This window comes from Delphinus delphis, chromosome 15, assembly GCF_949987515.2.
Source record: "Delphinus delphis chromosome 15, mDelDel1.2, whole genome shotgun sequence".
NCBI lineage: Eukaryota > Metazoa > Chordata > Mammalia > Artiodactyla > Delphinidae > Delphinus > Delphinus delphis.
Window position 1 is genome coordinate 696,164 of NC_082697.1, and position 27,850 is coordinate 724,013.

General features: G+C 63.4%; 1 protein-coding gene across 1 annotated transcript; it reads right to left on the minus strand.

The window, feature by feature from the left end:
- COL20A1 (collagen type XX alpha 1 chain) lies at positions 1-27,715 on the minus strand. Its single transcript, XM_060032616.1, has 35 exons — positions 27,675-27,715; positions 26,560-26,651; positions 24,263-24,373; positions 19,502-19,645; positions 19,185-19,328; positions 17,688-17,846; positions 17,233-17,352; positions 16,499-16,663; positions 15,683-15,847; positions 15,332-15,501; positions 14,978-15,107; positions 14,118-14,263; positions 13,905-14,028; positions 13,605-13,744; positions 13,012-13,141; positions 12,676-12,818; positions 12,388-12,524; positions 11,935-12,067; positions 11,622-11,751; positions 10,551-10,586; positions 9,769-9,907; positions 8,405-8,547; positions 8,134-8,243; positions 7,534-7,692; positions 7,367-7,444; positions 6,743-6,829; positions 6,007-6,060; positions 3,715-3,768; positions 3,536-3,589; positions 3,203-3,256; positions 2,322-2,393; positions 1,875-1,910; positions 1,721-1,769; positions 1,367-1,513; positions 1-149 (listed from the first exon to the last, which is right to left on the minus strand). Exons 2-35 carry the CDS (start codon positions 26,639-26,641, stop codon positions 124-126), a joined length of 3,771 nt encoding a protein of 1,256 aa, XP_059888599.1. The 5' UTR covers positions 26,642-26,651; positions 27,675-27,715; the 3' UTR covers positions 1-123.
- Between the last annotated feature and the right edge of the window lie 135 nt (positions 27,716-27,850).

Below are 27,850 nucleotides of genomic sequence, written 5' to 3' on the forward strand. Positions count from 1 at the left end.
CTGAACAGGAAGCGCACAGAGGAACGGTTCCCGGGCCCGGCCTCTGCCTCCCCTCCTTCCGCCTCCAGACCCTCTTCTCCAGCTGCGCTCGGTGTCCGGGATCCGGTGGGGGGACGTTCGGGCTCACTCGGGGCAGCAGGGCGACCGTCCTGGCAGGAGGAAAGGGTGGGCGGGTCTGGGGGAGGCGGCGGACAGCTGACAGCCGTCAGGAAGCAACGCCCGGCCTGCGCAGCTGCGTGGACCAGGCCCCTGGGTCCCGGGTCTGCACAGACCCGCCCCTCAGGACGCTGCCCCCTGGGCCCCTGCCCCGGCCGGGTGTCCACTGTGGTGCTGACCCCCACCAGGGCCTCCCTGGGTTCCCACTGGGCCAGCTTCGGTCTCCCGCACCCACCTCAGTCCTGCCGGCTCCCCCGAGGCCCCCACACGCCCCACTGCGCCCGCCCCAGTTGCTTCTCTGGCACCTGCACGACGCTCCCCGCTGCTCCCACCCCCCACCGCCCCCCGCTGCGGCCCAGGGCTGCCTGTCCGACTGAGGGCTCCAGGCTCAGCTGAGGGGCAGGAGGGATGTGCCGGCCCAAGGGGTGCAGGCGGCAGTGCTTTTCCTTCTCGAGGGGCCTATGCTGACCTGGGGAAGGCGGGTCCTGGGGGCAGCGGGTCCAGCCTTCAAGCTGAGGCTGGAAGCTTAGGGTCGGGGGTCCCTGACCTCAAACAGGCACTGATCATTGTCTCAGAGGCCGGGGTTTAGTGTGCGGTGGGGATGGGGGAGGGGGCTGGGGTGGGCATCATGACAGCGCCTGCCAGCTTTGGACGGCAGGTACAAACGGGGGGCACGTACAGCAAAGACAATGTCTGGGGGACTGTGGTGGGTGCAGTCGGGGGAGTCCCTTCTCCACCCATCCCCGTCCACCCCCCGCCCTCGGTGCAGAACTGTCCTCCCAGCCGCCACATCCCACCCCCAGCCGTCTCCTTCCTCCCCATCGAGGCCACAAGCTCCGTCTCCCCTCATCAACTTCTCCATCCATCTCAGCATCAGCATCTGAGCCGTGAACAGCGCCGCAGCCCCAGTCAGATGGGCGGACTCATTACAACAAGGTCACTGGACCAAGCCTCCCGCTGAGGCAGCCAAGGAGAGGGGGACGGATCAGGGACGGGAGGGAGGGGACCAGAGGCTGGGGAGGAGGCCCTAAGCTCAGGCTTGCTGGGAAGTTGGGGAAGGGGCTGTTTCGAGGGCCCCAGGCAGCCAGGCAGCCCCAGTTCTGTGTGGGTTCAGGGGGCCTGTCTCCCCACCCATCACCTGGGGGAGGAGGGCCACACAGAGCCACCGGCCCCAGGACTGGGGGAGACCCTTCCCCACGGGGGCCAATACCTCTGTCCTCTGGGCGGGGGCCACCGTGCCCCACTTCTCCGGGGAGCCGGGCCTCTCTGTGCGTGCCAAAGGCCCTGGGGGCCTCCAAGATGGGCATGGGGGGCCGGGTGCTCTCGTGGGTGCAGGCGTGGAGCTTCAGCAGGTGCGCTGCGGGGGAGGATGGTCAGAGGGGGCGGGGCAGGGAGACCTTCCCTCGCTCCCTGCCTTGGTCCGAGGCACGTGGCCCAGGAGAACGGCCGCAAGGCTGGGTTCGCTAACGACCGGGCGCCGGGCGTCCCTTCCCTCCCGGGTGAAGGCGGAGGCTCTGGGGTCCTCACGGGAGGCTGGGCCACTCACTCTGGATGGCGGACTCGCAGGCCTGGCCCACGAGCTGGTAGATGGTGGCCAAGGACTGTGGCTCGCCCTGGAAGGGAGGACGGGCCACGTGGCCAGTGGATTGAGCAGCCCGAGTCAGTGCCTCCCTGTGCTTCCCCAGGGACGGCCCAGACCCCAGACTCCCCACACTCACCTTCTCTCCTCGCTCCCCCTTGGGCCCCGGCAGCCCCTGAGTGGGAGGAAAAGGAGAAGCATCTGGACCCCGTGGCCGCCCGCCCAGCGCGCCCCCCAACCGAAGGCTTCATGCGGGACTCATCCCAGGAGTCCCCAGAGGACAGAGGACCCACCTCTCCCGCTGCGAGAGGGAGCTTCCCTGCCCCCTGGGCCCCACCCAGCCTGCAGGCCCAGGTCTGCCCCTCCCCGGCCCCCAGAGCCCACGTCCCCTCACCTGCCCCCCACCTTGTCTGTGTTGGGCCGGGCAGGGGGTAGCCTGGGCTCTCTCCCCTGCGAGCTTAGTGCCGGCCTCGCTCTACCAACGTGCCAGTCGCAGGACACCCTGAGCGGTCAGCGGGGACAAGTCTGCACACATGTGACGCCCCCCTTGCTGTCGGGCGGATGGGCTGGGTAGGGAGGGGCTTACCGTGGGCCCCACAGGCCCCGGGGGTCCTCGCTCCCCAATGCTGCCTCTGGCCCCCGCCGTGCCCTGGAAGCCCTGCAAAGGCGGGGGTTCCGGTTTGGCTGCAGCTCCGGTGCGGGGGTCCCTCCCTTCAGTCCCGCCTGCTCTGGACCAAGAGCAAAGCTAAGACAAGCTATCAGGGGACGCCTTAGCTTGTCCCCAGCCTCCTGCAGGCTGTGCCTCCTACCCACCCCGCGCCCAGGCAGCACCCCTGCACGTCCCGCCCGTTGTCGCTAGTTCTGCACTAATACGTCCCCACCCGCGTCCCAGTAGTCCGGGTGTGACCGCAGGACGGGCCCCCCGCGGGGGCTTCTTGCAGGAGGGGCAGTTCGGCCTTCCAGGAACCCAGCGAGGCCGACCCCCGGGAGATCCTGGCCGGGTCTGGGCTGCCGGCCCCGGCCCCCCAACTCAGAGTAGCTCCCAGCCCCTGAGCTCCGCTCTGACCTCCAGGAACACCAGGCTGGGAGGGAAGGCGCTTCCGAGTGAACGGCCGTGCCCCCAGCCCTCCAGCAGGGCGGCCTGGAGGCAGAGAGGGAAAAGGGGGGCCCGACCACGTCCCCCAGCCAGGCCCACCCGGGAGCCCAGGCACCTTCCTGCGTGTGGAATGGCGGCGTTTCCTACCAACCTGCCCGATGCGGGGAGCGGGGAGGGGGGCGCGGGGGCGGGCGGGCGCTGCTGCTAAGCTCCTGGGATAAGGACTCTCGTGCGCCCAGCGCCGCCGCTGACAAGGCCCCAGCCTGGGGCCGAGAGGCCACCCCGGTCACTGTTCAGCTCAGCCCCAAGCAACATGGGGAGGGCTGGTGGGGTGAGTGGTGTTGGGGGCTCACGGAGGAGACGATACGCACCCTAGGGCCAGGGGGTCCGGGCAGGCCAGCAGTCCCCTCCAGGCCTCTCATTCCCTGAGGGCAAAGGAAGGAGTGGGCGGGGCAGAGGCAGGTGCCCCTCCCACAGTGACCCCCAAAACCCACCACTGTCGGGGGTACGTGCTTGTGCCGGGCTGAGGCTGGTCCACCCCAGGGCCTGCCCCCGCCCCGGGCAGTCTGTGTGGGCTGACACTCCCCTCCCACCAGCCAGGCCCTGGCGGGGGCAGGATAGGGGGAGAGGTGGGTGTGGGGCAGAGAAGGAAGTCCCACCACAGCCTCCATCTCCAGACCCTCCCGGCCAGGCTCCTCTCCCACCTTTGGTCCCTGGACGCCAACCTTCCCAGGGGTGCCCTGGAGGCCGGGGTGGCCCTGGAATAGAACAGAGGCAGCCAGCCAGGCTGGGCCGAGGTCCGACCCGGAGGGGGAGGCCCTGTCCCCAGACCTCCGTCCTGAGCACACAGCACCGGTGCTCCGAGTGTGGTCTGACCCACTACCTGCAAGCCGGGGCGTCCATGGTCCCCCTTCTCTCCTTTGACCCCTGGTGGACCCTGGACGGGGAAGATGGATGGGCGGGAGGGTGAGGGGAGAGGGGCGGGGGGATGGGAGGGAGGGCGAGGGGAGAGGGCCGGGGGGTGGGTGCTGGGGGGTAGGCAACACCTACCACGGGTCCCTGGATGGTTCGGCCCTGGGTGCCTGGTGACCCTTGCTGACCTCCAGGACCCTCGGGTCCCATCTGTCCGGGTGGCCCGGGCTCTCCCTGGAGACACGGGGGTGTGTGGTGGGGCTGAGAAGACATGTGACCGGTCCTGCGGCCCCTCCTTCGACCCCGCCCTCCTGCTGGCCCACGGTCTCCAGACCCAGGCCTGTCACAGGCATCTTCACCCTCGCAGCCCACTCTGGGAGGGAGGGGCCCTGCTATGACCCCACTGTATAGCCAGGAGCTGGGCCGCCTCCGGACGGGCCAGCACAGAGCCCTGAACTCCAGACACCAGCACATTCTACCAAACCTCTAAGGGACAGACGACACTAACACCATTTAAACTGCTTGATTTGCAGTTTAAAAACACAAAGCCTGCTTTCAAATAGTCATGTGAGTCAGGCATATCAATGCACCAAACTAAAGCAAACCACAGGCATTCCCGTTTGTGAATATCAACGCGAGAATCCCAAATAAAACCTGAGCGCACAGAAGCCTGCGGCCCGTTAAGTGGGCAGCGAGCGCGCGGTGACCAAGCCGGCTTTTAACGCGAGCAGGCGCGGCTCAGAACGTGGGAGAGATTAAATCATTCACCAAACTAATAGCTTCAAGAAGAAAAACGATTTGTTTGCGTCCACAGCAGCTGATGAGGCACTCAATCTTATTTAACGCCCGCTCTTGATTTTTAGAATCTCCTAATAAAATAAGGTAGGATTTGACTATCACGAGGCAAAATGTATCTGTCTCAGCTTCCAGGCCAGGCCCACACTCAACCGGTAAACACCAGAAGCATTTCTGTAAAGGCAAGATGAGGACGTCTTCTCTCACCGCGGTTCTCTGACAAACTCTGGAGTGTCACCACACCAGACAAATAAACAAGAAACAGAAAAAGAAAAAGAAGCGAGTGTAATAAAAATCGGAGTCAGTGAAGTGATTTTTCACAGGTGATGTAAATTTAAACCAGGAAATTCCAAGAAAACCATCTGAAAATAAAAAACTATTGCAAATAAGATAACTGAATAATAAAGGGGGCACAAAAATCGTACACAGAGAGGACGGAGGATTGGGGGAAGCTGAGGGCGGAGCTGGACGCCAGGACCCGCGTCTGAGGCAGCCGTTTGGACTCTGGGGTCCGTGGAAACTCGTGATGTGATTAGGCTGCATTTGAAGTTGGCGGGGGCTGTGGCTACCCAACCCTGGGAGGACGGACAGGGCAGTGGTCTGGGGAGGCAGGAGGAAGCACGTTGTGTGTCGGAAGGTGCTAGAGGCACCAGAAGGGACCAGGAGCGGGTGGGCCCTCTCAGACTGAGGCAAGCCTCGAACCGCGGTGCGGAAGTCAGGAGCCGTAGAGACAGACCCGCGCGGTCCACTAGACAGAAGGGACCAGGAGCGGGTGGGCCCTCTCAGACTGAGGCAAGCCTCGAACCGCGGTGCGGAAGTCAGGAGCCGTAGAGACAGACCCGCGCGGTCCACTAGACAGAAGGGACCAGGAGCGGGTGGGCCCTCTCAGACTGAGGCAAGCCTCGAACCGCGGTGCGGAAGTCAGGAGCCGTAGAGACAGACCCGCGCGGTCCACTAGACAGAAGGGACCAGGAGCGGGTGGGCCCTCTCAGACTGAGACAAGCCTCGAACCGCGGTGCGGGAAGTCAGGAGCCGTAGAGACAGACCCGCGCGGTCCACTAGACAGAGGCGATCCTAAAATCTGCCTGGAGACGCGTACGGTCGGCCAGGTCAAAAGACAACAACAGGGTAAACCAGTCACAACTCAGGGCACAGGTGTTTCCGTTAAACCTAGAGCCCCACGAGCGAAGAAGAAGAGGTAACCCAGCGGAGCGGGCGCTGGAGGCCACGCGTCCAAGAAAACACCAGCAACTTTCAAAGCCAGTGGAGCCACTGGGGAGAGAAACACACTTGAGGGCAGAGGACACACGTCCTGGCCAGATGCCCAAGACTGCCCGCCACGCGGTCCCTAGGCTGGGGCCCCGCGGGGAGGGCACCGTAGCCCGGTTGGGGGGCCCTGCTCCTGCCTGGGGTTGGGCTGCGGGGGGCTCAGTCCTGCACCCCCCCGCCAGGATGCCTCACAACTCACCCTGGGCCCTGGGAAGCCCTGCTCTCCTGGGGCTCCGTCCCTCCCGGGGTGGCCCTGCAGAATCACAAGCGAGGCTGAGGCCGGGCTGCACGCTGGCCTCCCCAGCAGCCCTGGACTCCAGTCCCCACCTCTAGGGGGAGAAGAAGAAGGGGCTCCGGGGGCGAGGGCGTCCTGGCCCACCCTGCCCTCCCACAGCCAACTGGTTACCGCGTTCATGGGCTCAGGCGGGTCTGGGTTCCAGCCCTGGACCCTCCCTGGTGAGGTCTGTGGACCACCAGCTAGAACGGGTCCTGGAGCCTCAGGGTGGCCAGAGGGTCTGGACCTGCCCCACAGCGGGGCCCAGGCCTGGAGCTGCCTCCTTGGAGGCCTGAGGAAAGGCCCCTCAGGGCTACCCTACAGCCCAGCGCGCCCAGGACAGAGGCTGCCTGCATGGCTGCGACTTGTGGCCAGGGACCAGCGCGGCGCTGCAGACTGCTGGGCCCAGACCCCCACCCCAGTGGGGAAGGATGGCTCCGACACCAGAGAGGGGCCTGCTCGGGAGAGGAAAGGGGCTTGCAGGAGGGGACTTGTGGGCCGGGGGGGTGGAAGAGGCGGGCAGGACACTCATGAAGTCTATCCCATCTGGGTGGTGGGCCTCGGGACGGCTGCTGGGGCATGCAGGGCCACCCTCATCACTGCTGGCAGCAAGATATGCCAGGAGCCCCTGGTCACCCCAGGGAGGAGGTGCTGGACTCACGGGAGGTCCTTGGGGGCCCGGGGGCCCAGGGGTCTGCGAGGAACATGCACAGGCAGAAGGGAAGGCAGGGCAGGTCTCTCCATCCTTCTGGGAGAAAGGAGACCCCCACCATTAAATGGACCCTTTCCTCAGTTCTTGTTCGACCCTAGAGCTCAGGGTATCCACGGACACCAGGGTCCAGGGAGCCTCCAAACCCACCCCTGGGAGGCTGGTGGGGAGGGGGAGGACCTGGTCCTGGGTGCCCACCCCCCAAGCTGCCTGACACAAGCCCCCAACAGGACTCCCTCTCTCACTCCCTTGCAGGCCACCAGCATGGCCAAGCCCGGTGTGGGCACCCAGGGGAGTCGGTAAGGACCCCTGCCCACAACCGTGCCCACAGAAAAGGGCAGTGGCCCTGAGTACGTGGAAGCAGCCACCCCTGGGGCTGGGAGCTTCCAGGCCTGCTCCAGCCTGCCTTGCCTCAGGGCCTCCAGGACACACATCCAGTCGCCCTGAGCTCCGGCTCTAGCCCTGGGGGCCGCCTCCTCCAGCAAGGCTGTCTGGATTTCTCCTGGAGCGGCAATGACCTGGATGGCCAGTCTACCCCCAGAATCTTTTGCCCTCGGTGGGCACTTGCCCGCCTACCGAAGCCGGGAGCTCGCAGCACCTGTCCTCCTCTGCCCAGGAGTCACTGCACACAATCTGTAGCATCTGGAGCTGGAACTGCAGGTGGGGGGAGGGGCAGGGTCGGCCAGGCGCAGCTGGGTCAGGGGGCGGGAGGGGGTCCGCCAGCCCCGGGTTGTCTGGCTCACCGAGGCTGAGCTGCTCCGGGGGCCCCGGGCCTTGGCCAGTCTCCCCAGTGTGACGAAGCCGGTGGTGGGCAGGCTGCCGGCCTCCCCAGTGGGCTTCTCAGCCACCTTCCGGCAGTCCACGTAGAGCCTGACCTTGGAGCGGCCCACGGCTATGTGCACCTGGGAGACACCAGGAGGTCTCCTGCGGCCCCGGCCAAGAAGGGCTCCCTTCCACGCCCACAGGCCAGGGCCAGAGCGGGGACGGGCAGGTGACCATCCCCTGGGGCCTGGGCTCAGGATCCTGACTCCACCCCAAGTCTCGTGAGACCCCCCTCGCGGGGCCTCAGTTTCCCTCCTGTGAAATGGACCAAATGACATCCCGCACAGCCCCTCCCAGGGACTTGTGGGACGCAGGAGAAAGGGCTGGAAGCTCTTTGACCCAAATTAAGGGAAGGACGTCCAGGGTGGAGGGGACCACAGGAGCAGAGGGGGAGCCACGGTGACGGGGGTGGGCAGCCTGTGTCCTGCAGAGCCCCATGGGGTTCTGCCCCAGAACCTGGCAGCCAGGAGGGTCTTAGGCAGGGAGGCACATGCGTGGGTCCTTCCAGGACCTTCCAGGACCTTGTGGAAGCTCCCAAAGAATATCCTCCTCACTTCGGGCAGGTCGAAGGTGGCCTCCTGCAGGGTGGCGCTGGGGTCACGGCTGAAGTAGGTCAGCGACTTTCTGCTGGCTGGGGGGCGGGGCAGGGAGCACGTGAGACCCTCAGGCGAAAGGCAGGAGGACGCACCGGAGTGGAGCCGCAATGGGTGTGCAAAGCCTCAGAGGCCGTGCTGCACCAGTGGCCCCTGCCTTCGAGGAGTGACCGGGGCCCACCGCTCCCCTCCAACTGACCGTCCAGCAGGACCCCCAGGACGGGCCGGAAGTCTTCGGCCGCCACCTGCCACAGCGCGAAGACCTCGCGGGGCGTCTCGGGGAGCAGGCGCAGGAGGAAGACGACTGTGTGTTCCGTGGGGAGGGTGGCCAGGTGGATGTCGCTGTGGGGACACAGCAGGGGCGACCGCAGACCTGAGAGGAGGCCGGACCCCTGGGACCGCAGAGTGGTGTCCTTGGGGCCAGGCTGAGCCTCTCCTGCCTCAGCTTCCCCATGAGTAACGCGGGGAGTGTGAGGGGCAGGACTCCCGGCCTGGGCCTGTCAGGTTTCAACGGGAACAGCTCCCCCAAGGCCCAGCAGGGACCACGGCCAGTGTCCACGATGATCGTTCTTCAGGGTCTCTGCGTGGGTGGGGAGGGTGCAGGTCGAGGGCTCCCAGCAAAGTCTCTGAGCCTGTCTCCTGGGCCAGGAGCCCACAAGCCCAGAGGCAGCTCTGCCCTTGGGAGCTGCTCAGACTGGGTGGGCAGCTGGGGTCTGTGCTGGTGCCGTGCCCACCCTGGTGCTCAGCGGTGGGGAGGGGCAGGGAACAGGGTCTTGAGTCACCCAATAAAATCGCTCCTAATGGCCTGCAGCCTCCCTATTTGCCCTTCCTTTGCTCTTGGGATAACCAAGGGCCTGGAAGACACAGCCCAGCCTCATGGCTGCAATTCTTTAAGCAAAGCGACCCCAGGGCCTTGGCACGTGCTGCTCCTTTTCCTGAGCGCCCTCCCCTCTCCCATTCTCTCCTACCCTCTGCCACCTCCTGGGGAGCCTTCCTGACCCAGGGAGGAGCCCCTTCCACTCTTAGCAGCCCCAGGGTTGCATTTTGTATTGCTCAAATTTCTATTATAAAGTACGTGATTTGCCTTTGCAACGTAAAACATTTTAACTTAAGAAAAATTATGCTGTGCGTGTGGAATTTCCAATGAGTGATTAAAGACACCTCCATATACGAAGTGGGGCAACTATTAGACCTCGGAGGTCATCACAAGCCTTGATCGTGGTGAGTCACGAAGCAGTGGTTTCTTACAGACCCCGGATATTCGCAGCATCAAATGAAAGCACAAAGGAGGCAGTTCTCAGGGAGACAAATTTGGTGGCCCCCGCCCAGAAGTCTGCACGTTTGGTCAATCCCTGGGCCACATGGGGAGAAGGACCCCCCCCAACCGTGTCCTCATTCCGCCCACAAGAGATTTATTAATCTGTGGAACTCGGATTCCCGGAGCCCACGTCCCCCCGGGAGGCTCCCTGGCTGGCTCTGGGGTGCAGCCGCTGGGCCTGGGGGACGCCCCCCCCACAACCCCCGCAGGGTGCCCTCCTGCTCCCAGGCCCACGCCGCCCCGACCTGGCCCGGCGGGTCAGCTGAGCGTCCTTGAGGAGCGTGAAGGTCCTGATGGGGCCGAAGGCCGAGGGCTCCATGGCCACGCCACGCATGGAGGCGTATTCCTTCTCCACCAGCCCGAAGGCTGCCATCAGGTCAAAGCCTGGGGAGGGGTGGGGCGCGAGGGACAAGCAGAGATGGGAGGGGAGGTGGGGGAGGGGGCAGAGAAGAAAGCCAGGTGTCAGGTGAGGGGAGGCAGCAGGGGCAGCGAGGGAGACGCAGGCCTTCGGGGGCCTGCTCCTCCCCCTCTCCTTCCATCCTGGCCTGGGGGAGGACACGCAAGCAGCACCGTCCTGCCCCTTCTGTTGCCTGCAGCCCTCGCCTCCCAGCGGCCCTCAGTGCCCGGACCCGCCCATCCCACCCCCATCCCCACTTGCCGGCCCTGCAGCCGGGGCTGAGCAGCTTGCTGGACATCCCGCGGGAGACCCCGCCCCAAGCTGGGCCCCCGCCTGCAGCCCGACCCCACCGCCCCGACCTGGCAGGTCTCCCTGACCACGGGGGCCCACGTGTCAGCCTTCCCTCTGGCTGTCTCAGACCCACAGCAGTAAAGATGCGATGCCAGGGACCCTGGCTCAGCCCCTCGCCCGCCCCGTTTCTGGTCAGCAGAGGCTCACGGAGGCCACGCAGGACCCGGGCCTCCAGCATTGCCTGACCCCAGTCTCAGGCCACCCCCCTGACAAGGACCCAGAGCAGGGGCGGCTAGGGGCTGGTGGGAAGCAGCTGCCACACAGGGTGGGGGGACCTACCTGGGAGGGAGCCATCCGGGTGGAGGGCCGGGCAGGCTGCTGAGAGGTGACAGAGGTCAGGGTCAGTGGGGAGGGGCCCCTTGTGGCCGGACACCATGCCCTGTGGTCCCCACACCTCAGGGACGGGGATGGGACAGGGACAGTGTCCTGCTGCCTCAGGTTCCACCCCCAGGAAGACAGCATCCAGCTGGGTGCTGCCACTGGGGGCTGCACGCAAGAGGAGATGCGCCCCAGGCGGCAGGGCCAGGGAGATGCCTGGGTGTGAGGACGTGCCCGGGGCACCGCCATCCCGGGACCCAGCTCTGCAGGCCTGCCCACTGCCAAGCTCTACGTGGGCGCTCAGGATCGCTCACAGGCGAGTGCGTGCAGAAACTAGGACCCTCAGGGCGGGAAGCGGCTCCCCGCTCAAAAGATAGGAAGGGTGCTGAGCCTCAGGTAGTGAGGCCCTCGTCCCCAGAGGTATTCAAGCCAAAACCAGGCAACCCCACGGAGGGGACACAGAGGGAAGCTGGGGCGGTCGGCTAACTGGCCTCTGAGGGCCTTCTACTCCGAGCGTCTGATTGCCCAAGAAAAGCAGCAAAACAAAAGACTCCTCTCAGCCGGGCCCTGGCCTGCAGGTGGTGGGACCCCAGGGACAACCAATACCCCGAGGGTGGGGCCAGCCCGGCATGGGCCCTGGGCTCCGCTGCAGCCGCCCCGTCTGTGGTCTGCGTCCGGCTTCCTGCTCCTGCAGGCTGGACGTCTGCCCTGCGCCTCCCAGACGCAGATCCAGGAGAACACCGGCCGCTCCCCAGCCTTGGGCACCTGCAGGCCGGGCCACAGCCGCGATCCCCTCCGCGTCAGCCTGCACGCGTTCAGCTGGACTGCAGTGGCCTTAACCCTTGGGGTCCCGGTTGGCATTCTACACCGAGGAAGGTCTTGCGTGAAGACCGGATCTCCTTCCGCTAAGGTCTGCAGTGCAGGGTGCCTCCAGGAGTGACAGGGCCCACACATCCTGACTCCCGGGGACCTGCCAGGGTCCTGGGTCCGGCTGGGGTCTGCTGGGGCCTGGGGGTCTTAGTGCCCACTCACCCGTCTGGCCCGTGGCAGACACTGCCACACTCTTCCCTGCTCCGTAGACGGCTGAGACTAGGACCCGGTACTTGGTGGCCGCCAGCAGGTCAGGGAGAGTCACATGGCTTCTGGGTCCTGGAACGGAGATCTGGGGGGTGCGGGGGAGATGGTCACCTGAGCGTCTTTGCTCATTTGGGCTTCTCAGCTCCCTGTGGGTCCTGCCATGGAAGAGTGGCCCCCTTAACAGGCAGGGTGGGACGTTGCCTCCCCCAAGGCCCAGGACCCAGGGGCCCACGAGGGACGATGGCTTCCCGGCTCCAGGGAGACCCACCGACTTCTCGGGTCCCGAGCCTGAGGCCAGCGCGTAGGAGAGCTGGTAGTGGAGGACATGGCCACTCGGGGGTGTCCAGCTGACTCGCAGGCTGTCAGGCGACTCCGAGGCCAGGGCCAGGTTGGAGGGTGGGCTCCAGCTGACTGCGGGGGAGCAAGGGGCGGGGGGGCCTCAGATGGCAGCACGTCCCCCGCTCTGCACCACGTCCACCACCCTCCCACTCCACGGCCCCGCCACGCTGCCCAGTGGCCTTGGCCAAGACAGGGTCACCAGGCCAGCTCCAGGACCGTCTTGGGCACTGTGTCACTCCAGGTGACTTGGACCCTCGGCCATCCCAGGGATGCCTGCCTGGACGGCTCAGGACCCAAGTGGTCCAGCTGCAGGGTCAGGGACTCGGGGGACTGCCTGTCGGGGGCCCACAGATCGAGGGGTCTGGGGCAGAGCAGGGGTCACCTACGGGGGGTGTAGCGGAGGGACACGGGGTCACTGCGGGCCCCATCCCTGTAGTAGGCCAGGATGGTGATCTCATACTCCGAGTGCCTCCCCAGCCCGGGCAGGACGGCCGTGCCCAGGTTCCCCGGGACAGAGATCTGCGGAGAGGAGGGACCGCGTGTCCAGCCGTGGAGTTGTGTCCACACGTTGGGGCCTGGCCCGGGCCACATGCGGGCCAATGTCCCCAGGGTGCAGCATGGGGGTCTGAACCCCGGGAGCTGGGGTGGGGAAGGTCTTCTCCCCCGACACCTTATGGGCCTTCCCCTCTCCCAGGGGCGTCCACGTGATCTGGTAGACAAGCACGCCGGACGCCGCTGCGGCCGCCCACTCCAGCTGGACTTCGTCCCCAGGCAGCTCTGTCACCGACAGCTGGCTCGGGCTGGGGACCTTCCCTGGAAGAGGGAGACTGAGGCTGGGGTGGCAGAGGGGCCCCCAGTCTTCACGCACAGTGCCCGCAGGGCCCACTGTCACACCTGCCCAAGTACCCGCCCTCACCTGGCTTGGTGCTGCACAGAGCAGACACCGAGCAGCTATGTTGATCTTAGTGTCCAGGGGCGCAGAGGGAAGCAGCCTGGGGACACTCACGTGTGGTCAGGCGGCCAGTCAGTGTGGAGGAGCTGCCCCCAGGGTAGAGGCAGGTGACGCGGACCGTGTAGGCGGTGGAGGACGAGAGGGGGCCCAGAGTGACCGAGGTGGCGCTCCCAGGAGCCTCCATCTGCAGGCGGGTGGGGGTGGGGACATGGGCAGCTGCGGAGGGGGCAGCGCCTGCCAGCGGGAGACCCAGGCCTGCCCCGTGACCACCCCCAGACTGGGGAGACGGGGACGGGGCGCAGGATCCATGGCACGGGGGTGGGGTCTTGCCCACCAGCCCGCCCAACAAGCTGGTGTTTTCGCCTCTCGTGACGCCACGCACCCCCCGCCCACATGCACGAGGGCTCCCGTGTGCGGTTCTTTGTTCCACGTCTGCCGCCCCCAGGGGCCCACAAGGGCCCAGGTGGTGTCAGGTGCCCTCCACTTCCCCTGTACAGGCTGAGGCTGGGCCTGGGGAGACCTGGCCACACCCACCGACCTTGAATGCAGGGTGCCCAGTGGGGGAGGCGGAGGGCGCTGGGTCCCCATGGACAACTCATGCCCCTGGACAGCCCAGGACATCGGCCCCGGCCAGGGGCTGGCCTCACCTGTCCCGAGTGGCCGCCCTTGCTCGAGACGTAGCTGACCCTGAACAGGTGCACAGGCCTCGCGGTGCCCTCCCAGGACACTCGGGCCGAGTCATGGCTCACGTCCGAGAAGCTCAGGTGCCTGGGGGGGGCCAGGGCGGCTGCAGGGCACACCAAGGCCTCAGGGACCGCCCCACACGTACGGGGGAATGGCGGGCGATGGCCAGGGCTGATGGGGCTACCGGATGGGGTCGGGGTCCCCCACCCGTGGAAGGTTGCGGGGAGCCAGAGTGGGCAGCAGTCTGCGGGCGGGGCACTCACGGGTCCTGGCGCGGATGCTCTGGGCCTCGCTGGTCTCTGCCCCTCGCAGGCTCCGCACCCACACCTCGTAGTCCCTGCCCGGGGCCAGCCCATCCAGCAGCGCCTCGGGCTGCCCCACCCGCACCTGCGGGAGGCTCACGCTGGCCCCTGCCTGCGCCCCCGCCCGCCGGCCCAGGCTGGTTCCCCCGCCTCCCCTCCCCCTCGGCCCCGCACCTCTCTCCCCTCCTCCGTGCCCTCGGGGGAGGTGGGCGAGCACTGCACCAGGTACTGGGTGGCCCCCACCGAGGGCTGCCAGGTGAGGTGGATGGCTCTGGGCATCACTGCTGCCAGGGTCAGCGCCTGGGGTGGGGGCAGGGGCGCTGGGGGAGACGGGGCGGGCGTGGGGGGGCTTTAGAAACGCAGCACAGGCAGAATTCAGCCCCATAAACCAGCGGGACAGAGGGTCTCAGGCAGCGCAGGCCAGGTGTGTCTTGATGAGACACGGTGGGGGGAAGACCAGCGCGGGTGGGGGGCACAGACAACTGAAGTCCCTGTCCCGGCTCGCCCTGGGCCACCCTGCTTTCACTTAAGGCCACATGCTGTGTGGTCCCATTTATATGGAGGGTCCAGGAATGGCAAACCCCAGAGACAGAAAAGAGATCAGGGGTGGGCAGGGGCCGTGGGGAAGGGGAGGACTGGGGGTGACTGCTAAGGTGTTGGGTGTGCGATGCTGGGACAGACGGACACCACCGACTGGTACACTGTAAATGGGAGGGTCGTGGGGTGTATCTCAGTAGAGCTGCTGGGGGGCGGCTCACGCAGGCCCTGGGGGCCTGCAGGCTGGACGGGGCGGGAGCCCCAAGAGTGCAGGCAGCAGCAGTACTGGGTCCCAGCCACGACCGGGGTGACGACACAAACGACACCACTGTGCTCAGAAGAGGACACAGGGTCGGAGAGGCCCAGTGACTCGGTCTCGGTCACAGGCTGGGGGTGTGCCCCACCCGGGTTAAGACTGCCCCGGTGCCAGGCTCCGAGGGGAGGCTGCAGGCGGGGGCAGCCCTTACAATCCTGAGCCCAGGTGCCCCCTCGCCCACCTGTGGTCACCGGGCCCTGCAGGCCCTCACCGACGCCGGCCTTGTAGACGGGGAACACGGAGACCAGGTACTCCGTGCTGGAGGTCAGGTTGTGCAGCTCTGCCGAGGAGGCGGGCCCCTCCACCACCACCTGGAACAGAAGCCGCGACAGAGTGGGCGGGGCGGGGGCGGGGGGCGCGGGCTGGGGAGGGCTGGGTTAGCCCGCGCTCTCTGCGCGGCTGCGTCCCTGTCCAGGTCTGGGCCATCTGTGGGGGCAAGGGGCTGCGGTTTGGTAGCCCCCTGCCCCTGCCACTCTTCTTCCTCCACGTGTGGGCCCGGGTCCAGCCCTGCCTGCGTGAGGGGGGGCCCTCTCACCTCCCTGGGGGCGCCGCCCTTAGAAGGCCGCAACACGATCAGGTACTTGAGGGGTGGCCGCGGGGCTGGGGTCCAGGACAGGTGGATGCTGGAGGAGGTCACCCGGGTCAGGACCAGGCCGGTGGGAGCGGAAAGGGGGTCCAGGGCCGGAGCGGCTGCGGCCGGTGTAACTGTGGGACGGGAGGGGGCAGCTGGCGACAGTGGCTCTGCCTGCGCCCCTGGGGGCCACTTCCGGGAAGGACAACGCTCCCCCAGGTATCCTCAGAGCCCTGAGAACCGCGTGGGCGGGGCCTGGCGGGGCTGCGGCCAAGCATGGGCGGCCCTGCCCTCGTGCCACCCCTGCTCGCTCACCTGGGCCGCTGCGCGGGCGCCTGCCCTGCACCTTCTGGCAGACGAGGCGGCTGAGCAGGCCGGCCAGCGAGCCGAGCTGGGGGAAGTCCTGCACGCTGTGCACGGTGACGTCCAGAGGCTGGGACGCCAGGAGCCTCAGCTCCGCATCGTCGGCGTTCTTCACGCCTGCCGCGGGTGGGGCGAGCTGTCCGTCGCGAGCCAGGACCACTGGGCCCCTGCGAGGCATCCAGCCGGCAGAGGCTCCTTCCCAAGCCACAGACCCAAGACTCCACAGGCCCAGAGCGGGGCCACCCGGCCGGGCCCCGCGAGAGACGGGCTGGTGTGAAGGTGGGGCTAGACACCCGAAGGTCCCCCTCAGGCTGTGCATGCCTGCCTGGCTGTCTGTGGGTTTGGGGCCAGGAGGGAGGCCAGTGTGCTTTCCTCGGCGTCCTGCACACCCTGGGGCTGGGGTCAGGCACCGAGGACGACGGTCTCTGCCTCCAGGAATCCCTGCCCCCAAGTCTGGAGTTTCCTTCCCAAGGAACAGAGTCAATGACCGGCCAGTTAAGGGAGCAGAGCAAGGCCTCCGGGCCGTGCACAGGGCCCGTGCAGACAGGAGGGGGCATGGACACGTCTACAGACACTTTATTAGAGAGCGGCCTTGCCGCCCACGCCGACTCACGCGGCTGCCTCGGAGCAGGGACTTGTCCTCCCCATTCGCAGACAGCGGGCTGGGGCTCAGAGGCCACAAGACCTGCAGCCCCGGGGGCGGTGGTGGTGGGGGCGTGGGAGCCACCTGCTGTGAAAACTCCCCGTGAGAGCCCGGGGTCTGCTCACCCACAGCAAAGACGTCAACGCCCAGACCCTTGAGCATGTGGCCAGCAGTGCGGGCATCGTCCTGGGACTTGCCGTCCGTCACCAGAATCACCAGCTTGGCCGCCTCCGGACGGAGACCCGCCACGGGCTTCAGGTTCTGTTCCAGCACATGGGTCAGGGCCAGGCCTTGGGTGCAGTGAGAAGAAAGTGCTGGCAGCTCCAAGCACCCTCCCTGCCCACTCGCGAAGGCTCCACCAGCCGCTGGCCCCCTGCTTTGCCCACCAGGCTGGTCCTGGCCCCTTCAGGCTGCGGGGGCCCGGAGGGCAGCGATGCCCCCTCTCCTTCCCTCAAAGGCACCCAGAGACTCAGGGGCCAGCGCCCCACACCCTGCTGTCTTCTCAAGAGCAGTGAGGCCCCAGGACGGGAAACAGGGAGGGGACCTGCGGTGGGGGGAGGGGTCTGCCAGGGCGAGACCCCCTGAGGGGGCTGCTGCTGGCAGGGCCCCCCCAAGCAACTGGTGGGCCCTCCCGGGGGCCTCTACCGACCAGAGGAGTCTCCTGGTTTCAGCAGGACTGCCCAGCACACCACGTTCACCATGGATGAACGAGGTGGACTTGTCCTTTGCAAAGGCGTGAATACACAGCTCTCAGGCGTGGTTCAGAACACACGTTTCCAAATCTGGGAAGGCGCGAGGGCAGCCGACCTCAGGACAAGACCTGAATAGACCCCGAGGGTGGGGCTGGGGCCAGGCAGACCTGTGAACGTGTTTCCCCCTCTGTACTGGAGGCCACGCACGGCGGCCAGCACCTCCTCCTTGGTGTCAAAGGCATTCAGGTCCCACTCGGTCTGGGGGTCCCCGCTGTACTGAGTCAGGCCTGGAAGGGGAGGGGTCTCCACTGTACTGAGTCAGGCTGGGAGGGGTGGGCACACAGCAGGCGGGCAGGACACACACAGCCTCGCCGGGTCACCAGGGAGGCACATCTGCAAAGCCTCGCTTTCCACACAATGTCCCCCCAGGAGCCAGCTGTCCCCCCAGTGCAGGTCGGGACCCCACCCCTGCCTGTCCAGGTGGGAACTCAGCCTTAGTTCCCAGAGGCTGCGTGTCTCCTTCCCCGATTCTCACTCCCTTTTCCAAGCATCGCCTGTGCTGGGGGCTGGCAGGAGTTGTGAGGACACCCCGGGTGGGGCGCAGGGCAGGGCTGGGACCTACCTACTTGGACTTTGTCTGGCCCGATTTCAAAGGGCTCAATGATGCTGGCCAGGAAGTCTTTGACCTGCTGGAAGTGACTGTGACCAATACTCCAGGATCCATCCACCAGGAAGATCATGTCCACGGGTGTGGGGGACGTGCAGCGGAACTGGGGTCCGGCTGGGGAAGGAGGGGAGGGAGGCGAGGTGCTGGGCGAGACCCGCTGCTGCTGCAGGACCCTGATCCGCCCCGGAGGCGGGCTGCAGCCCCAGCATCTCCTTCCCCGGGACAGGTAGAGGGTAAGGAGCCACAGGACTCCGGTCTCAAGTGAGGTGAGCAGCTGGGTGTTGGGGGACAGGCACTAGGGTCTCCCCAGACTTAGAAAACCGCACTGGAACTCAGCCCATCATCCCAGGCCCTCCGAGCCCCCCCAGAGAGGGTTCACAGGACATCCAGCCGCTCTGGCACCTCTGCCCTCCATCAGCCTTGGCGGTGCTGGTCACTGTGCGATTGTCTATGGCAGGGGTAGGGGGGTTCCACCTTCCTCATCCGGCCGACACGACACCCGGGCCCAGCGGGCAGAGGCTGCCCAACGGGGTGCCAACCGGGGTCGCTGCGTCAGCACCACGGACAGCTCCAGGCAGCTGCCCACCCTGCCAGCTCTGGGCTGAGGCCTCACTGTTTGGTGAGGGGGCTTGTCCAAAGGACCCAAGAGCTCTTTGGAGACAAAGCCACACCCCTCGATCTGGGGCTCCCTGAGTTTTGCACAGACAGTGCCCGCAGGCCAAGCCCCAGAGCCAGGGCCAGACCCCACCTGAGGCTCCCGGGCAGGGTAGGTGTGGTGAGATGCCCCCCCAGTGGGGGAGGCAGGCCCTGGCCTCAAGTCCACTGGGAGACAGCAGGCGGCCCGGACCCCAGGACCCCACGTGAGGCTAAGGAAGGAGGTACTTTCTTCCATTCCAAGTCTGATGGGAGAAACAAAATCAGAGACATCTCAGGTCTGATGGGGGAGGCACAGCCCTGCCTGCAGGGCCTCGAGGGAAGTGCGGCGCTGTGGTCCCATCCCGCTAGCCTGCGGAGGCTGGCACCCTGGCCATCTTACCTGGCTTCTCTCTCCCTCCAGCCGAGGCCCTGGCGTGGCTGTGCTCTTCCGGGTCTGGGGTGCGCTGGGCAGGGGCCTCCCCCTCAGGGCCCCTGGGTGGGGGCTGTTCCTCACCAGGTACTCCTGGGGGGGGTGGCCACAGCTGTGTCACCTCTCCCCAGCCACACTCAGGCTGGGGGACTCCTGAGAGGGGTCAGGGTGGTGGGACCAGGCACTGGGGCCCCAAGGACGCCCCGAGCAGATGACCTGCCCCAGTGGGTTTAGTGAACCGAGGAGCGCGGCAGCCAAGCCTGAGTGAAGCTGGGGAGTGTGAGGTCAGATGGAGGAAGCACGTCCTGGCCGCATGGAGAGGATCCGCGGGAAGCTCAGGACCGCTCCTCGTCCCAGGCACTTACCGTCCCCCGGCTTGGACCCACCAGGCGTGGGCAGGTCTCGGCTTGGGGCCAAGGCCACTGGGGGCTCGAGGTCTGGGCTCCCCTCGTGGGAGGGGCTGGGCTGCAGGGCTGCCCCCAGTGGCCTCCGGCTGCTCCTGCTCGCAGAGCTACTCTTCAAATCTTTGACTGCACAGAGATGCGAGGGGCTGTCAGGACCACCGGGGAGGGCAGAGAGGCCTGGGGCTGCACACAACCCTCCCCGCGAGGGTTCGTCCAGGCTCCATGGGGCTCCCAGTCGAGGGGCTGCCAGGGCTCAGCTCCAGCCTCCCCTGCACACATGCACCCCCGGAGGGACTTACTCACAAACTCCCTCCGAGCCAGCAGGACATTCCCTGAGCCCGTGAGCTCGAAGATCTGCAAGGTGTACCCTTTGGAGGGGCTCAGGCCCCCCACCGTGGCCTTGGGGGTCTTGGTAGTCAGCATCACCTCCTGCTCCAGGTCCCCTGGGTGGGGGTGGGGAGAGCTGTCGAGCCCGCCCAGGTGGATGCTGTGTGCGCGTGTGTGCACCTGTGCGTGCAGGTGTGCTGCGCCCACTCTGTCCTGCGTGTGCCTGCAGGTATGTCAGGGAGGGGCAAAATCCTCCAGGCGCCTCCTCTTCCCCCTCCCCCAGCTCCTCCCCTTGGGGCGGGGGAGGGGAAAAGGGGAGAGGTCTTTGTTGCCCTCTCCAGGACCTCCTGGGTAACAAATGGAGAAAGAATGTATCTCTGCGGCAGCAGAATAAGATGCCTTTACAAAGCTTCCCCAGAAGGACTTATCCTCCCCAGAGGGAGGACCCATAAGCCCTCCAGATGCCCAGCACAACAGCCCTGGGGACAGCGTGAAGGTGTGAAGACGGGGGCTGCACACAGAGAAAGGCCCCACCTGCCCGTGTGCAGGGGGCTGGACGGCACACAACAGCGAACCTGCAAACATGTCCCACTGTGACTCTGTGAGTCTGACTAAAAAAAGAAACTGTTCCAAAGGAGACACTGCCACGCTCTCAGGGGAGGCAGTCACGGAACCGACTGGAGAGACTGCAGTCAGAGGTCAGGAAGCACCTAGCGGCTCTCGGGTCTCAGGTGCTAGGAAGGGGATAACAGAGGAAGGACCTGCACGCCCGCCCCATAGTCCATTGTCTTGCGGGGCGGATGGCCCCCAGCCTGGGTCCAGCCCCATGTGGGGAGGTGGGACAGGCCGGGAGGGCGCGGGTGTTGGTGCTTCATATGACTCGAGCTGCATAATTCTCACAAAACCATCCCCCCATTTTGTAGGTGGGAAAATCAAGTCACACAGTTACTCAGTGGTAGAACCAGGATTTAAACCCAGGTCTGTTGGGTTCCTGGGCCCGCCTGCACAGGGGAGGGATGTACAGGCAGGCCCTTTGAGGAAGTGAGTCCTTGGCATGTGCCCCCCGCCCCCGCCATTCTTTGGGTTGAGACACTGAAGAGCTCCACCCAGGAGCAAGGGTTAATGAGGATAGACTGGCTCTTGAAAGGACTGAAGCCCAACTTCAAATAATCTTAACTTCTAAAACAGAGTGAAGATGACCCAAAACTGCTAGTTCACATCACTGTCTGTCAGAAACAAACATAAATTGTTTCTGAAGGAAGGCAATGTTATCAAAGGCCATAACTTATTTCTATAAGTTGTCACAATGTCTGGTATGCAGTAAAAAGTAACCGGATATGCGAAGGAGCAAGGCAATGTGATTGAATGTTAAGAGAAGCATTAGACAACAGAAAGAGAGCCACAGATTTCCCAGATACTGGAGTCATGAGACTTTCAAATAACTATGCTAAGTAGTTTGAAATTTTAAAAGACGAGCCTATGAATTCAGGTATCAAACCATAAAAAAAGGAATCCTTGAATGCAAAAGCCAAACGGAAATTTCCAAATGGAAATTCTAGAATGGAAAAACACAGGGACTTCCCTCGTGGTGCAGCGGTTAAGAATCCATCTGCCCACACAGAGGACACGGGTTCGAGTCCTGGTCTGGGAAGATGCCACATGCCACAGAGCAACTAAGCCTGTGTGCCACAACTACTGAGTCTGCACTCTAGAGCCCATGAGCCACAACTACTGAACCCGCGTGCCACAACTACTGAAGCCTATGTACCTAGAGCCCGTGCTCTGCAACAAGAGAAGACACCGCAATGAGAAGCCCATGCACCACAACGAAGAGCAGCCCCCGCTGGCCGCAACTAGAGAAAGTCCGTGTGCAGCAACGAAGACCTAACGCAGCCAAGAATAAGTAAATAAATAAATTTAATTTAAAAAAGAAAGAGAAAAACACAAAACATGATGTTAGAAATTCAAAGAATGACCTAACAGCTTGTTACACACAAATGAAGAGATAAATGGTGGAAGATCAGTCAGAATAAAAAACACGAAGTTAAGCATGGAGAGATAAAGGGATTGAAAATATAGAAGAAAGAGTAAAAGGCACAGATACAGAGAGAGAATGGGGCACAAGCAATGTTTGAGGAGATACAGCTAAAGAACTGTAAAACAGTAGACACCGATTTGAGAAGTCCTGTGAATCTGAAGCAGGAGAAAAGAGACCCACACCCACGAACATCAGATTAAATGTGCTGAGAATCCAAACAGAGGAAAAAGTCTCAAAAGCAGCCAGGGAAAAAGACGTTACGACAGCAACTGGGTTGATAACTGAATTCTCAGGAAAAACAACAGAAACCAAGAGACGTTCAAAGGAGTCTTCAAAGTGTTGAAGGAAAGTTCCAACTTGAAATTCTATACCCAGCAATAATATCCCTCAAGAATGAAGGCGGAATAAAGACATTTTCAGACAAACAAACAAAACCCCCCAAAACACAAGAATGTGTAACCAGCAGACCCTTACTAAAGGAAACATTTTCAGGCAGGAGAAAAATAACCCCAGACATGCTGGAAGGAAAAGAGAACAACAAAAGGGTAAACACGTGAGCTGGTCCACATTCACGTCGAATTTACACACTACGCAAATGAAAATGTTTTATGAGATTTAATATGGATATAGATTAACATGCATGAAAAGGGGATAAATGTAGTTGTGCTGCTCCTGTGTGGGAAAAGGTAACGTAGCCTTCATGGATGTTACACGTTGATAAGTTAAGGATGGCACGGCGGTCTCTGGGTGATCACTGCAGGAGTAAAGGGATACGTAACTACTGAGCAGAGGCGGACATGGGATGATAAACAGCGCTCAATCGTCCCCCACCTACCCATCAATCTTAACTTCACACACAAAAAAGAGACACTAGACGCTGCGGGCCTCCAGCTGTGGTGCAGCAGGAGTGACACAGAACCACTTATAAAGGATTGTTGTCAACAAAAGATAATCAAACCTGAATCTGACCAAACCTCTGGGACCTGTCAATCTTCAGGACAGACGGGGGTAGGGGAGCAATAAAAGTGGCACCACGGGGATGCCATCAGCAGAACAAAGAATGTTGGAAGTTCTGGCGGACAAACGACCTTCTTTCTTCAACAAATAAGTGTCAAGGAAAAGGAGGAGAGCTGTTGTAGCTGGAACATTACCGGAGACACGGGAACAGCACAGTGTAAGGACTCTGTTGGGATCTCAGTGCAAAGAAGTCAATTGCAAAAGATATTTATTAGGCAAGCTGGAAGATTTTTAACACAACAAATTATTTATCGATGGTTCTGAAATATTTTTACTTTTTAGGTATGCCAATGGTACCAGAGTTATTTTTTGGTCCTTCCTTTTAGAGAAACATACTGAAATATTTATAGACAAAATTATATAGTGTCTGAGACTTGCCTTAAGATAATACACTATAAGGAAGGAGTTGGAGAGACAGACATGGAACAATAGTGGCCGTACGTTGATAACTGTTGAAGCTAAATTCTGGGAACATGAGGCTTCATTACATCACGCTCTCTTCTTTTGCATGTGTTTAAAATTTTCCATAAAAATTCAGTGCCACAAAAAGACAAGAAAGGAGAGGAAAAAATTATAGTGTAACAAAATGAAAACAAGTAGGAAGATAGTAGATTTAAACCCAAATATATCAGTAACTTCATTAAATGTAGGTGGAAAAATGTTTCAATTAGAAGACAAAGATTGTAACATAAAAACAACACAAATTCTATGCTTCTTAGAAGATGCATCTAAAATGAAAGGCTGAAGAAAAATTGAGTAAATGAATGGGAAAAGGTTTTCAGTGCAAACGCTTCCTGGTGGACCAACACTGATCTCACAAAAAAGAGATTATAAGAAAAGACTGCAACCGCAGAGATAATGAGAATAGTTCATTATGAAAAAGGTTCAATCTACTAGGAAAATGTGATAATTCTGAATTTGTATGCACCTAACATCAGAGCCTCAATGTATAAAACAACGATTAGTGAGAAACCACAGAAAGATGTATCTATAGTCACGATGGGGGATTTAAAATACTTCTCTCAGGAACTAATGGGATAAGTAGACGCACACGAAATCAGCAAAGATAAAAAAGATGTGAAAAATAAGGTAAATAAATCTGGCTTAGTTGAGATAGTAGAAAACCACAGGCGAGTCAAGAAGGGGGTTCTGCTTGGGAGCAGAGGGGGTGGAGACCGGAACGGGCCTCTCCTCACCCAGGGCATGAGCTCCAGTTTGCCTTTGCATCGTGCATGTACCCATTCTGCAATCACACACCCACGATTGTGGGCTCGTCTGCGTGTCAAACCTCAGCTTTTGAAAGGCTGTTCACACTCGCAGCCCTCATCCCGTCTGGAGGTTTGTGTCGGGTTGCCAGGCGCCTCTGCCGCCTGCCCTCCTGTGGGACGCGCTCTGATACCGTGAGTCTGCCCTGGCGCTGGGCACTGGCAGAGCCCTAAGAGCTCTAAGCTTGAGGAGGATCCTTGTTTCTTCCAAGTGAGCGAGCGCCTTCTGCGTGCGCCAGGCGCGGGATACGGCGGTGGGGACTCCAGGGGCCCCGCTCTCCTGCCACGGCTTCCCCGTGTTAGTGGGGCAGGGGGGGAGGAGGGAGGCAGAGTCGCGAGGAGCCGGGCACAGCGACCGCCATGCTGACCGTGGTCACCATCAGTGCGCGCAGAGGGGAGGCGCGGGCCCCTACCTGCCCTGGGCTTCACCTGCACCAGGTAGCCGAGACTGCTCCCCTCCGACTCCCTCCACTTCATCTGCAGCCGGTCCTCAGGCAGCACCGCCAGCCTCAGGCGGCTGCTTGCTGCGAAGGCAGGACGGGGGTCAGGGCTGCCCCCTGGCAACCGCCCCAACCAGCTGTGGGGGCCCCGAAGCAGCTGGGGCCCCATCAGGGGTCAGAGGGGGCCAGTCCCACCTGGGGGAACTCTAGAAGAGGCCCCACCCGGGGCTGAAGAGGACTGGGACCGCCTGGCAGCACCCGGGAGGGCGGACTTCTGTCCAGGGAGGCCCCCGCCCCCGTGCACTGAGGCCAGCCTCCCGGAGTGACCGTAACTGCCCCACCGGAGACGCGGGCACTGAGCCAGCACTGCAGCTGCCATCCCGCCCGGATGTCCCCGCCGAGTCCCCGCAGCTGCAGACCCCAAGGTCACCACCAGGCTCACACAGCCCATGAGGGTGGGGTGCCCTGGGGTGGGCCTGGCCTTCCTGGGAGGAGGACGGGGTAGCGAGGCCTCAGCCCTCAGGCACAGCCTGGCCCCCAGCTTCCGGGGGCTCCATCCTGGGGGGAGGACGGGAGCTCCATCCTGGGAGGAGGACGGGGGCTCCATCCTGGGGGGAGGACGGGGTAGCGAGGCCTCAGGCACAGCCTGGCCCCGGGCTTCCGGGGGCTCCATCCTGAGAGGAGGACGGGGTAGCGAGGCTTCAGCCCTCAGGCACAGCCTGACCCCCCAGCTTCCGGGGGCTCCATCCTGGGGGGAGGACGGGGTAGCGAGGCCTCAGCCCTCAGGCACAGCCTGGCCCCGGGCTTCCGGGGGCTCCTCGGCAGAGGCGGCTAGTTTTGGAAAGTGGGGACAGAGCTGGGCTTCTTCTGGCGGCCCCCCTCAGAGCTGGGGCACAGGGGAAGGGCAGGGCCGGGGGGAGCCCACGGCAGACACAATGATCGCTTAAGAGCAGGGAACAGCTGAGCCGGGCTGCTGGGCGGGCCCCGCTGATCCCTGGGGCCTGGGCTGAAAGGCAGGAACGCCTCAGGAGCGGGGGCCTTGAAAAGCCACTTGTGAACAGGAAGCCCAGCTCATGAAGAGCCTCTGTCTCCCGCGCCCCTGGCATGTTGGGGGCCATCCCCAGCTGCCTTCTGAGTCTGCACGTCAGGGCCTTGGTGGGGCGCCTGGGAGACAGCACCCACCCAGGGGCACCCCCCACGGGGCCACCCTCGGGGAAGGGCAGCGTGGATGTGGGGCCCCGCCCCGCCCTAGCCCTCCCCTGTCTACCCAGAGCCTGCAGGGACCTCATGCTGTCTGGACTCAAGTGTCTGTAGGGGTTCCTTAGTGGTTTGGCCCCCTCGGGGTGATCCTGTCAGAGCCCCAAGGACAGAGGGCCCCGACCACCTGCGTGCAAAAGTATAACCTCGAAGATGCACCACCAGTAAGAAGGCGGTTACCAGAGCTGGGGCTCCGGGCTGGGTGGCGGCACGATGCACCCCTGCCGCCCCCCATGAGGCCAGCCCTCAGCAGTCTCCTGCCCCTTCATCACCCGTGGGAGCCAGGTGCACGCCAGGGATGTGGCCGGCAGGGGTGGAGCCTCGGACGGCCCCTGGGACGTGGACACCACCTCCCAGTGTCAGTCTACGCAGCCCTCCCCCACGGGTTTGGGGTGTTACAAAGGATACTGCGACCAGCGTTACCCCGAAAGGCACACACTGTGAACGTCCAGTGGGGAGCAGAAGCGTCCCCTCGCTGGATGGGGTGTACCCGCCCAAGGTGCTACCCGCAGGGGGCAGGGGGCTGATGTGATGTGCGCCTTAGAGGAGCTTAAATGAGCAGGGACCTGCTGGAGGCAGCATCGTGGGCTCTCCTGGGGGCGGGGCATCACTTTTTACTCTAGATTCTGCTGTTTTGAAAATTTCACATTGAAAAGGCATCTGGGGGTGATGGAAAAAATATTAATATAAGAGGGAATTAAATGCACACGCAGTGTGTTAATAACTGTTAAAAAAAAAACCCAAACAACAACAACCGGAAAACAAAAAAAGCCCAAAGAAATACAAAGACCGCGAGGCCAAATGGTCAAGCCACAGCTGAGGGCGACACCGTGGGCAGAGCTGTCCCCTCTTCCCGTCTCTGCCCCCTGAGCATCTGTCCCCCCAGAATAGCAGCTGCTGGGGGCTCAGGGCCAGAGGGAGGCTGGTCCCTTGGGGGACCTGTGCCCTGGGCAGGTACGGCCTGGGGTGGGGGGCAGGCAGGGGCCACAGGAAGCCCACACCCGTGTCCTCACCTTGTCCCTGGCCGAGTCCCAGGGTGACACCCAGCCACAGCCAGAGGCCGACCCCGAGGCGGGGGCACACACGGATGCTCATGGTGTGTGGCCTGCGGGAGGAGGAGAGGCCACTCAGCCATCTGTCCGTCTGTCCCTCTGTCCCCTCCTGACCTCGAAGCCAGAGCTTCTTTGTCTGCGCCTGTGTAGGCCTGGGGCCGAGCCCATACCCGGAGGCCTCCAGCCACTTGCCCTCCTGTCCCCAGGGGCCAGCATCCCACAGGCCTGGGGGAGCTTCTGGATCGGGAGGTCAGCTGCCCTCCGTCTGCCCACCCGCACCCTCTGCGTCCCGCCCTCGGGACCCTCTCCACAGGCCAGCTAGGCCAGCTCGGGGCCTGGCTGCTGCCCTGGTCACTCACTTGTCATTAGACCAGCCTGGGGTGGCCACTGTCAGGGCCAAGGGGTCTGGGGAGGAAACCAAGGCCAGGTGGGGGGGCGGCCCTGCCCACAGCCCTGAGTGGCATCAGAGCTGGGACCGGGACCCCTGCTGGAGCAGGACCCCAGCTGTGCCGCTCCCCCTGCTGGCCCCAGGAGGGGCGTGTCCTGGCTGAGGACCGGCCACCCAGGACAACCAGCCCCCTGGTTCCAGAGCTGGCCTCTCAGTGAGGTGGGGGGAGCCCCAAAGGTGGGGTTGGGTCCTGGGGGGCTGCCTCTGGGCCTCTGCTGACAGAGCAGAGGGGAACGTAGTGCAGGATCTCAGGCCTCCGGCCAGCCCCGGCCCAGACACACCCAGGGCAGTGGAGCTCAAGGGGGTCCTCGGGGCTGCAGATGGGCTAGAGGATGGTGCACAGGTTATCCGGGCACCCCAGATCCCAAGCCAGGCCCCTCCCCTCCCCACAGAATTCAAGGCTGTGAACAGGACTCCTCCGCAGCGCCTTCCTTCCTCCACCCCTGTGACCCTGGGGGGCCAGACCCCCTCCCCAGCCCAACACTGTGCATCCGGTCCTGCTGAGCCCGCCCCCGCTGAGCCCGCCCCCACCCTGTCTGGAAGGGCAAGGTCATCCTCAGATCACAGACCTGGGTGCCTCCCCTGGTGGCCCCTCCCCGTCCAGCTGGCCCTGAGGCGAGTCACCAACCTGCTCCAGTCCCAGAGCAGCGTCCCTCCGTCCCGCGCACTCCCGTCTACCCTGGTCCTGCTGCATCCACAGGGAGGCCGTGGCTTATGAGGCCCCTTTCCTCCGACGTCACTGCCCGGCCCACCCCCAGCCCACCCTGCGGCTTGCCCCCCTCCCCTGGCCCCCCTCCTCAGCTC

Bases quoted from the DNA above. Each gene is read 5' to 3' on its own strand.
- COL20A1 (XM_060032616.1), bottom strand. From the start codon at position 26,641: ATGAGCATCCGTGTGTGCCCCCGCCTCGGGGTCGGCCTCTGGCTGTGG. The intron at 6,830-7,366 runs GTAGGCGGGCAA...CCTTTCTCCCAG, and splicing joins GCTGCGAGCTCCCGGCTTCG to AAGGATGGAGAGACCTGCCC. The intron at 3,257-3,535 runs GTGGGAGAGGAG...CTTTGCCCTCAG, and splicing joins TTGGCGTCCAGGGACCAAAG to GGAATGAGAGGCCTGGAGGG.